The sequence below is a fragment of the Oryx dammah genome, unplaced genomic scaffold, assembly GCF_014754425.2.
Source record: "Oryx dammah isolate SB20612 unplaced genomic scaffold, SCBI_Odam_1.1 HiC_scaffold_18, whole genome shotgun sequence".
In the NCBI taxonomy this organism is placed as follows: domain Eukaryota; kingdom Metazoa; phylum Chordata; class Mammalia; order Artiodactyla; family Bovidae; genus Oryx; species Oryx dammah.
In genome coordinates this window covers 113,459,027-113,470,355 of record NW_024070202.1, presented here as the reverse complement: position 1 = coordinate 113,470,355, position 11,329 = coordinate 113,459,027, and the positions used below count along the sequence as shown (strand labels likewise).

General features: G+C 56.3%; 1 protein-coding gene across 2 annotated transcripts in view; it reads right to left on the bottom strand.

The window, feature by feature from the left end:
- ABCB8 (ATP binding cassette subfamily B member 8) overlaps positions 1–9,611 on the bottom strand; it is a 15,875-nt gene extending 6,264 nt beyond the window's left edge. For both annotated transcript variants that reach the window (XM_040260320.1, XM_040260321.1), the window contains exons 1-9: positions 9,414–9,611; positions 4,804–5,116; positions 4,289–4,444; positions 4,112–4,206; positions 3,908–4,013; positions 3,039–3,200; positions 2,843–2,928; positions 2,627–2,724; positions 2,131–2,236 (exon numbers count right to left, since the gene is read on the bottom strand). In XM_040260320.1, coding sequence (XP_040116254.1) covers positions 2,131–2,236; positions 2,627–2,724; positions 2,843–2,928; positions 3,039–3,200; positions 3,908–4,013; positions 4,112–4,206; positions 4,289–4,444; positions 4,804–5,116; positions 9,414–9,508 — 1,217 coding nt within the window. In that variant the 5' untranslated portion in view covers positions 9,509–9,611. The remainder of the gene's footprint in view (positions 1–2,130; positions 2,237–2,626; positions 2,725–2,842; positions 2,929–3,038; positions 3,201–3,907; positions 4,014–4,111; positions 4,207–4,288; positions 4,445–4,803; positions 5,117–9,413) is intronic.
- Positions 9,612–11,329: the final 1,718 nt, after the last annotated feature.

The following is an 11,329-nucleotide window of genomic DNA, read 5'->3' as shown; positions in this document are numbered from 1 at the left end:
TGTGTGTGTGTGTGTGTGCGCGTATGTTAGTCACTCAGTCGTGTCCGACTCTTTGTGACCCCATGGACTGTAGCCCACCAGGCTCCTCCATCCATGGGATTTCCCAGGCAAGAGTACTGGAGTGGGTTGCCATTTCCTTCTCCAGTGGAGTCTTCCTGATCCAGGGATCGAACCTGCGTCTCCCACATTGCGGGCCATTTCTTCCAGAGTCCTTCACCATTGGCCTTGTTACCATTCAGGGCAGAGGGCGACGCTTTGCCGCCTGAGTCCCCAGGGAAGCCCCCTGTCCTTGGTGAGGGGCCCCACCTAGCAGCCTGTGAGCAGCTTTCCTGAGTCTGTAACGGCAGTCTGCTAGCCTGCCAGGCCGTGCAGCTAGGGCCTGGCGGGGAGGGAAGGAGCGGGTCTGTGCCCAGTCCACAGCGGGAGGGGGCCCAGTGGAAGGTGAGTCCGAGGGAGGAAGACTGACCCCATGCAGGGAGCCAGGGGGGTCCATGCAGGTCAGGGCCACGGGAGGGGCAGCTGGGGGCGGCCCAAGTTCCGACTCTGGAACACTCAGACCTCTGTGTCTCAAAGCCATGGGGGAGGAGGGGGGTGCCCAGGCCCAGAGAGGGTGTGAAGGGGCCCGACTAGGCAGCACTGAGCAGAAACAGGCGGATCCTGGTCTTTGTGGGACACTGGCCTGGGGCTGGAAAAGGTGGACTGTCTACCTGCCCTGCCTCGGGCTAAGCGCCCTCTGCCCTGAATGGTAACAAGGCCAATGGTGAAGGACTCTGGAAGAAATGGCCCCCATGCTCGTGGGGGTGAGACCCGGAGCAGAGCAGGACGCAAGGACCGGGGGAATCGGGGTGAGGGGGGGGACCCAGGGGGGCGTCGGGGCTGATGCTGTTTTCTCCACACAGTTGGTGGTAACACGGGTCTTCACTCTGCAGTTATTTGTTATTTCATATTTGCTCTATTTATCTAGTGTCTATTTACATTGTATGTGTTTTGGTGTATATGGTACATGAGAGAGAAGACAAAGCGAGGAGAAATGGAATCAGCGGAAGGAGCTGCCAGGAACTCAGCTTGGAAGGGGCAGGGGAGGGAAGGAGGCCACCACCCCGGGTCCTCTCATGGCAGAGCCGGTGGGGACGGAGGGCCGGCGGAGCCACGGACACGGTGAGCCAGCTTGGTGGGACATGCAGGGGAAGGTCAGGCAGAGGGCGGGAGGCCAGCTCTTAGAGAGCGCATCAAAGATGGCCTACTGTACACGGACTCTTCAAGAAAGAAAGTGAAGTCGCTCAGTCACGTCCAGCTCTTTGGAGACCTCCATGGACTGTAGCCCGCCAGGCTCCTCTGTCCATGGAATTTCCCAGGCAAGGATACTGGAGGGGGTTGCCATTTCCTCCACCAGGGGATCTTCCCCACCCAGGGATCGAACCCAGGTCTCCCTCACTGCAGGCAGACTCTTTACCATCTGAGTCCCCAGGGAAGCCCACACGCGTCTTACTCAGCCTTAAAAGGGAAGGCAGTTCTGACACCTGCCCCGACGTGGATGAACCTGGGAGAAGTCGTGCTCACACAAAGATGCCCTCACCAGGGACAGACCCCATATGAGCCCACCTACACGAGGACCTGAAGCGGACAGACTCACAGAGACAGACAGCAGGACGGGGTCACCGGGGGCTGGGAGGAGGTCGTCTAGGGAAGACTCACAGAGACAGACAGCAGGACGGGGTCGCTGGGGGCTGAGGGGTGGGGTCGTCTAGGGACAGCATTTCGGTTTTGCAAAGTGAAGACGTTCTGAGGACGGATGTTGGTGATGGTCACACAACATGAGCGTTATGTGACGCTAATGAACTGTACTTAAATACATTAAGACGGTAGATTTTGTTACGTGCATTTTATCAAAATTAAACAAAAACGGCTTATCAAGCAAACTTTTGAGTTGCTGGGAAGTTGAAGCTGACAGCTGCATTTCTGAGGGTACATGAATGAGGTTGCGGGGAGCCCTGAGTGGGCACTGCTGGGAGGCAGGGGGCCCCCTCCCCAGCCCTGCACTTCGCTGGGGGAGCTGGTCACCGTACCCACAGCAGACTGGCGCTCCCTGCCCCAGCTGGGCCCCTTGGGAAGAGAACGGCCCACACTCACCTCTGCACAGTCTGGGAGGCCACCAGGAAGGACATGAGGTCTCCCCCCGTCAGCTGCTGCCCAGCCACAAGGGAGCCCCCAACAAACAGGGTGCCCAAGACCATGCCTGCAAGGGGCGAGGACAGGTGGTCAGGGAGGAGGGCGGGGGCAGAGCCTGGCCCCTGTGCTGGTCCTAGCGCCGGTCCCTGCCATGCTCCCCGAATGGCGTTTCAGCAAGTCACGTGAATGGTCTCTGCCTTAGTTCCGCCTTTGGCAATGAGGGGGTTGGGGGCACCTCACTGCTTCCTCCCCAGCAGCTCTGCCCATGGCTCAGATGTGGCACTGGGCGTGCGCGCCCACTCCCTGCCTGAGTTGGCAGCCTTCTCCCCTAGTTAGCAGACCAGCTACCTGGCATTTGGGTGATATTGGCCACCAAGCAGGTAGAGGGCTGCCCTGGCTCTTCTGAGCTCACCCCGAGTTGCGCCCATACTCCCCCCGGGGGTCCCTGCTCACGCACAGTTGAAGGCGATGTTGGAGAGCCCCTGGAACAAGGCGATCCCTCTGCCCAGCTCCTCTGCCTTACAGCGGGACCCCTCCAGCTCCGCTCCGTAGCGTCTGGGGACAGAGGCCAAGCCCGGCCCTCAGGAAGCTGGCAAGGTGGGGCTCAGGGCGGATGGACGGGCCTTTGGGGAGCACCCCCCGGTTCTGCGCTCCGCCCCCACTCAGGACTCACTCCTCCTCCCGCTGCTCCATGGCGAAGGCTCGCACAGTCCGCACGTTGCCCAGGGCCTCATCTGCCACACCCGTTGCCCTGGCGACCTGCGAGGGACCCAGGAGTTAGGAAGCCAGGATGCAGACGGGGAGGGTGACCGAGGAGCGCAGGGAGCAGAGGAGGGGAGCGCAGGGGGGGTGAGCGGGGATTCCGATACCTGCTCCTGACACTGGCGAGACAGTTTTCTGAGAGCTGAGCCCATCAGGGTGCCAACTCCCATCAGGGCAGGCGTGGCCACCATCAGCAGCAGCGTGAGGCGTGTGGAGAGCATGGACAGGGACACCAGGCAGCCGGCCACCTGCGTGCAGCTCCGCAACCCCTGGGCAGTGGACAGGAAGCCTGTGAGGTGTGAGCAATAGGACGTGGGGACTCACCAAGCACTGCATGGCTAGAGCCAGCTCCCCACTCTACTCACAGGGTAAGGCCACAGGTCTGACCCCCGGGAGGCCACTGGTCACAGACTGTAACCCTCTCCTGACCAGCAGGGGTGAGAAATTACAGACCAAGGCCTCCTCCTCCTCCTAATGCCACTGCCCTCTTCTGCTCCAGAAACTGAACCAAAAAAAGGACCGCCTGGCGATGCCGCCCAGGGCCTGCCGGGGGGTCAGTGACAACGTGGGGAGCAGGGGATGGAGAGAGGACATCAGGAATTCAGCAGAGCTGTCGCTGGCCCTCCTGTCAGTGGGCCAGGCACGCCGGGGCCAGGCCATGACGATGCTCTTGGCAAGCAGGGCTGGCAAGTCTTGTCTGAGTTCTTGGGAAGGGTTTTCCGGGGGAGGTCGGATTTCACCGCAGGAGACAAAGAGCCTGTCCTGACCTTAGACACACGGCCGTGGCACCTCCCACCCGTGAACGTCCCTGTACCCTCACCCACATCCTCACCAGAGGGCAGGCCTCTTGCTTTGGTGTGAGCTGGGGGCGAGGAGACCCAAGAGTGGGCCAGGGCTGGCCTGTGAGAGTGTGTGCAAATGTGTGTGTGACTCTAAGAGTGCTCCAGGTCACGTTCCCTCCACCTGGGGCACTGACCTGGGAGATGACGAGTTTGAAGGAAGATTTAAATTCCTGCACATCTGTCGTCAGTCGGCTCACCAGCTGCCCTGTCTTCTTAGCATCGAAGAACTCGATGTCTTGGCTGGTGGCGGCAGCAGATGGAGGGAAGGAGGGAGACACGCCCTCAGGACGAGGCCCCGCTCCAGACACGCCCCCAGACCACAGGGCCCCGCCCCCTACCGGAGCAGGTTGCAGAAAAGCGCCCTCCGCAGGTCCACGGCCATGCGCTCGCCGATGCGGGACAGCAACACCAGGTACCCGAAGGTCAGCAGGCCCTGCGAGACAGGCCCGGCTCTCATGGGAGCCCGGGGCTCCTCGGGGGAGAGGCGGGCCCCCCAGCCCTCCCTCCTGTGGTACCTGGAGGCCATAGAGGAGGAGCAGGTGGGTGCTGAGGCTCCGGGACTCCGTCAGGAAGCTGCCCGCGTGGTCCCTTGTGTACTTAGCCACGATCTCCACCAGCTGCCCCAGGAGCAGGGGGATCTGCACGTTCACCAAGGCTGCGCCCAGGGCCAGCTTGGGCGGGGGGGGGGGGGGGGGGGGCGGGGCCGATCAGAGGGGGCCCTCCTCTACCCCATTCCTGAACCTTCCTCTCTCACTGCTGCCCCTTGCTGTGGGGGTTCCTGTGTCTCTCAGAGAGGAAAACCCGGCCACCAGCCCCTGGGGACCCTTGGACCCTGTCCCCCAGCCACCCTGTGCAGGTCCTCCGAGGGACCCTCGGCCATGTCCCCATGCCAGCGGCCCCAGGTCTCCTCTGAGACTCAGGCGGGCAGGAAAGCTGTCCCCGTGCGGCCCTGGCTGGGGGCTTCTGCAAACGGGGGCTGCATCCTTCCCTTCCCTGGTGTTGGTGGGGGGGGGGCGGGAGAAGACCTCACCACGACGGCTGCCCCCAGGACCAGCAGGTGGGGGCGCAGAAACTGCCAGAAGAGCGTCCAGTTAAAGCGGGGCTCCAGGACACGGGGTCTGGAGCGGGCCGGGGGGGCCTCTTCTGCCTCACACAGTGCCACAAAGCCAAGGCGGGGGCACTTACTCAGAACCAGGGGGCCCAGGAGGATTCCCCCGACCCAGTGCCAGGCAGAGGGGCTCCGGATGGGAGCCGGGGGTGCTCGAGGGAGGCGGGCCCGGAGCTGTGAGCGCAGCCGGGCCACGGCCCCGAGGAGGCAGGCGCTGGGGCGGCCATCGGAGGACCTGAAGGGAGAGAATGTCAATGACGGCTCATGGGCCTGGCTGGCCTTCAGCTGAGCAGCGCGGCGCCCGGCTCTCGGCCTTTGGCTCAGCCCTCTGGGGGACAGAGGCTTCTCTGTGACAGCTCTCCCTGGCCGTCTCAAGGTGGCTCTTAAGCAACCTCCATTTCTGAGACAAACACACCCAGTGGAAAGTCATCGAGTCTCAAAGGTGTTTGCCCCCGGCTCATCTCTGGGATGGCTGGCCCTAAATCAGCGACCACCTCCAACCCCTGCTCTTTTGGAAGAATGACAGGTGATCAGAGCTGGACGGTGCTCCCCTTACAGACAAGCAGCAGAAGTGGGACAAGGTGGGAGCCCTGCTGTCTGACTCCAGAATCCAGGCTCAGGATTGAATGTGATGAGCTCACAGTTACATGTGGTGCGACCAGGAGTGATCCCAAGACTGCCCAATGGTGGGAAGCTTATTATACCCCATCACCCTGTCCCCTCCTAGGTCTCGGCTAACGTGACAGACAAGGCATGGAAGAAAAGGGTGACGATAAAATCCAAGTAACTTGTATCTCATCATCTCACACAGGCCAAGATCCCCTGTATCCTGCAGTTTTGGTATCTGTAGATGGCAATGCAGGGGGACCAGCCTACTGTGCACCACGCTCTGCTCCAAGGTTCAGGGAGCAAGAGGCCAACAGGACAGACCAAGTAATGGTCCTCGTGGTGGTTAAGCTTTAGCATGGGTGTATGGATATACATGCCCTGATGCTGGGAAAGACTGAAGGCAGAAGGAGAAGAGAGTGGCAGAGGATGAGATGGTTAGATAGCAACACCGACTCAATGGACGTGAACTTGAGCAAACTCCAGGAGATGGTGAAGGGACAGGGGAGGCTGGCATGCTGCAGTCCAAGGGATGGCAAAGAGTTGGACATGACTTAGTGACTGAACAACAATGTATAGGGCGGGGGTTGGGGGACACAAAAATAGCTAACGACAAAGCTTGCTGAGGGTGAGGAGTGAGGGCGGGGGACCCGTTACTGTCCCTTTAAAACATGTGGACTTGAGAGGGCAAGGAAGACCATCATCATAATTGCATTTTAAAGATCCTTGCAGAGAGGAGTGAGCTGGAGAAGGACAGGAGCAGCTACAGGGAGGCCTGTTAGAAATATCTGTTACCTGGCCAAGAGTAGATGGGAGGATGATCAAAGATGCAAATAAGATTACTGATGGGGAGAGGCTTTTAAAAAACAAACGGATGGGAGGGTTTTCCTTTATGACAATGGTTTTTCCTATTTCCAGACCCTCCTAACTACACACTCAGTCTCATCCTTCCCTGTTTCAATGAGGCCTGCCTGCGCTTCTTGCCACCTCTATGTGACATCTCCCTCCACCCCATCCACCTGCCTGTTTTCCACCGCATATTTCATATCTATCCAAAATATAAATGGAAAAAATATATAAACAGAGAAGCTGTCCTGCTCTCTGTAAATACCCCACTTCCCCATCAGACTATATATATTCCTTGATGGCAGGAAGTAAGATCTTATTCACCACTGTATCTCCAGAACACTTAGCAGAGCTCTGGTGCAAAACAGAGTTCAGCAAATGGTTATGTTTGTTGAGTGCATGCCCTCATTAGGAATGCAGGAGAATCTGACAAAATCAGCCCTGAATGTTCATTGGAAGGACTGATGCTGAAGCTCCAATACTTTGGCCACCTGATGTGAAGAGCTGACTAACTGGAAAAGACCCTGATGCTGGGAAAGATTGAAGGCGGGAGGAGAAGGGGATGACAGAGGATGAGATAGTTGGACAGCATTATTGACTCAATGGACATGATTTAGAGCAAACCCTAGGAGATGGTAAAGAACTGGAAAGCCCGGCATGCTGCAGGCCATGGGGTCACAAAGAGTTGGACATGACTTAGTGACTGACCAACAAGTAACCTGATTCACTGCTGCAATGTTTGTAAAGATTTAGACTTACTATAGACAATAGTACAAAATATATTTTACTTTACGACTGAGCACAGTGAACGTATGTATGTTGCAGAAAATTGAAATGCATCACAAAACAATACTTTCCTTAGTTTTTTTTTTGGCCTCAAGGTTTCCAGGATCTTTGTTCCTCCATTAGGGATCAAATGTGAGCCCTGGCAGTGAAAGGCCCAAGTTCTAACCACTGAATCGCCAGGCAAGTCCCTCCCTAATTGGTTTTTTAAACGTGTATTATGTTATATTCACTTTCTTTAAAATTTAATTCATTTATGGCTGTGCTGGGTCTTCGCTGGTGCACTCGGGCTCTCCTTAGTTGTCGTGAACAGGGGCTACTCTGTGTTGCCCTGGGGCTCCTCATTGTGGTGGCTTCTCTTCCTGCAAAGCACAGGCTCTAGGTGTGTGGGCTTAGAAGTTGTGGCATGCTGGCCAGGCCCTCGAGTGCAGACTCAGCAGTTGTGGCCCTCAGGCACAGTTGCTCTGAGGCACATGGAATCCTCCCACACCAGGGATTGAACCTGGGTCTCCTGCATTGACAGGTGGATTCCCATCCACTGTACCGCCAGGGAAGTCCTATATCCCTTCTAAAGGGTCCAGACTCACTAAATTCACTTTCTGATCTATTGTGTTGTGACTTGCAGGTCTGAAAAACACTGCACTATGAACACACAAATTCTACCACACTATTTGATGTCTTTCCTGGGGTTGTGCTCTGGTTTAAATAACATCAACACCCTTACTCTTTTCCTAAGGACTGTATTCAAGCCTTTTAATAATTTACCACGGCCACTTTCCAGCTTTTCTCATCTTCTCCAAACTAAGGTCTAAGCAGTGCTTGGTCACTGCCCAAAACTGGCGATTACTTCCCAGCACCAGTACTTCTAAGCTGCAGCTCTGCCCCTCTTGCCCTCCATCAATCAAATGTGCTTCCTGAAGGACACAAGTCCACATCCACCCGACCCTGTGATCTGCTGTCTGCCTGGCTCTTGGGTTTTCACTCTAGGATTAGAAAGGAATCAGCTGCTTCTCGTAAAGCATTTACAATGAGAGTCCCGGTCTCTGGGTCCTTTTCGTTCCCCATTTGTGTTTTTCTCTCTTGGGACCAACATGTGCAGAGCGAATGAACACCAACATATACATACTCTTTTATCTCTGCTGAAAGTATACAGATTTAGGAACCATTTTTGTTCAATTCACACTGAATCTGTGGAACAACAGCCGTACAAAATGTCTCTGGACACTTTTGTCCACATCTCCAGACCAATTCTAAGAATGAGGACTGAGGCCAGAAAGGGGGGGCCTGATGAAAAAGTTGGCTTAAACTCAACATTCAGAAAACTAAGATCATGGCATCCAGTCCCATCACTTCATGGAAAATAGATGGGGAAACAGTGGAAACAGTGACAGACTTTATTTTGGGGGGCTCCAAAATCACTGCAGATGGTGACTGCAGCCATGAAATTAAATGATACTTGCTCCTCGGAAGAAAAGTTATGACCACCCTAGACAGCATATTAAAAAGCAGAGACATTACTTTGCCAACAAAAGTCCGTCTAGTCAAGGCTACGGTTTTTCCAGTAGTCATGTATGGATGTGAGAGTTGAACTGTAAAGAAAGCTGAGCACCGAAGAACTGATGCTTTTGAACTGTGGTTTTGGAGAAGACACTTGAGAGTCCCTTGGACTGCAAGGAGATCCAACCAGTCCATCCTAAAGGAAATCAGTCCTGAATATTCATTGGAAGGACTGATGCTGATGCTGAAACTCCAACACTTTGGCCACCTGATGCGAAGAACTGACTCATTTGAAAAAACCCTGATGCTGGGAAGGATTGAAGGCAGGGGGAGAAGAGGAAGACAGAGGATGAGATGGCTGGATGGCATCACCGACTCGATGGACATGAGTTTGAGTAAGCTCCGGGAGTTGGTGATGGACAGGGAGGCCTGGCGTGCAGCAGTCCCTGGGGTCGCAAAGAGTCAGACACAGCTGAGCGACTGAACTGAACCGAACTGACACCTGTGCAGCACGGCGCCCCCTGGTGGGGAGAGCAGACCCAGCGTGGTCCCCGACCCAGAGCGCCCCGCTCCGTCCAGCCTTCGCGCGGACACAGACGCGCAGAGCCTCCTGCCGGCACCTGGCCGTCGCTATAAATAATCGAGGCCGATCCTCCCGGGAACAGTCGACCCCCGGGCCAGGGCGGCCTACAGCTCCCAGCAGACCTTGCGAGAGCCCGGGACCCCATCTCCCGGCGGGCCCCACGCCCTTCAGGCGGGTCAGTATCCCACGCTCCCAGTTAGGTTTCGTCCCTTTTTACCTGACAGCCGAGAACGTCTGGAAGCGGAGGGGTAGCAACGGCTTGCCTGGGACGGGGCCACCCCGAATCCCGACTCGAAACAAGTGCACCAGCATGATGTGGGGAGAACCGGACCAGCCGGCAACAGCAGCTTCACCCTGATCCCATTGAGGGCTCCATGTTGGCTCTGGCCCGCATCCCGACAACCCTCGCGCGACGCGGCATTGATTGGCGGAAAGAAGCATCAATTTCATTGCAAGCTGTGATTGGAGGAAACCTCTTTCGCGCCTCAACGATGATTGAAGAGAGCCGCCTGCGGCCCGTCCCTCTCCCGTCCAGTTCTGGGCGGGGCCGAGCCGGAAGCGGCAATGTTTTCCGCCCGCCTCCGGGGTCGGCTCTGAGGTGACGTCCTGAGGGCGTGCCGAGTGCGCTCCCCCGCCCCGCCGGGTATCCATAGTAACGCTTCAGCGGCGGACCGCGAGGTCAGTCTCTTACGCGTGCTCTCAGAGCATTCCAAGTGACCCGGAATCTCCGGGGAGTATAGAACGCTGGTTCTGGGAGACCAAGGGACAAAAATCGTTTGGAGTTTTTTTTTTTTCCCAAAATATGTGCACGTGCCTTTCCATCCATCCCGCTCCCCTAGGCGAGTCAGAGCTCCAGGGACAACGTGTGTGCTTGCTTAGTCGCTTCAGGCGTGTCCGAGTCTTCGCGACTCTACGGACTGCAGCCCGCCAGGCTACTCTGTCCATGGGATTCTCCAGGCAAGAACACTGGAGTGGGTCGCCGTGCCCTTCTCCGGGGATCTTCCCTACCCAGGGATCGAACCTGCATCTGTCTCCTGCATTGGCAGGCAGATTCTTTACCACTAGCTCGCCACCAGCTATGGCCGCCACATATATTTTGGGAAAAACTCCCCTGGTGATTCTAACAAGCTCGCGCTACACAATAGTTTAGAACCACTGGCGCGACTCCAGATCCGTCTCCCCGATAGATGCCTTCCTACCGAAGTCAGGCTGACTTGCCTGTAGCTGCCACCGCACAGCTCTTACACCTGCAGTTTCTCGCTTATTTATTTCTTCCGTGTAATTATTTGCTTGCATAGCCACCTCCCTACCAGGCTGTGACTGCCTCTTGGATAGTGGCTCTGTCACGGGTCCCCTCTTTCCCTTCTTCACGCCTGGCAAGGAAAAGTGCCCTTTATAATAACTTGAATTGGGCTGGTGGTAGGGAGGCTGTCCATTGATGAATCTGGAGTGAAACTGGCGAGGAAAATGTGCCAGGATTAGTTTGAAGTTCGGCTGGGTGCAGAGGGTGTATGAGAGGATCCTAAAGTGCATATGGTGGAAAACTGGGGTGAATGAGGTTGGGGAGAGACCAGAGGAAACCCCACAGAACCCATTTGGGCAGACATCTCAGAGAGATCGTGGGGTTTTCTTAGCCCCTCTGCAATGTGAGATTCCATTTGGGGACACCCGAAGTCTTGTTTTCATAGCTCTGCCTCCTGCTCTGGGATAAAACTCTGCAAGTCCTGAGCTATTATGACACTTCCCCTCCCAGGAAAGAAGCACAGGTTCCTCCTCCAAGTTCCTCCAGAAGGCAATCTGGAATGCACTCTGTTTCTCTCTTTCTCCATTTCCTGGACTGGCCCTTACATCAACCCTTGGGCCTAAACCCTGGGGGCCCTAACACCCAGGTGGTTGAGTCAGCACCGCAGGAATGGGCTTCAGTAGGAAACCTAATGATTCAGGATCTCAAGAATGGCGTTGGACAAGCCACCAAACCAGCTGTCTGGGCCTCCACCCCTTCTTGAGGTGGCAACAAGGAACTCAGCTTAGTCACAGGGCACCCAAATTACCTGCCCTTGCAAATTCCAGACCTTCAGATGCCCTCTGCTGGGTCACCCCTGATGCTTCTCAGGGGGGCCCCAAAAACTGGAT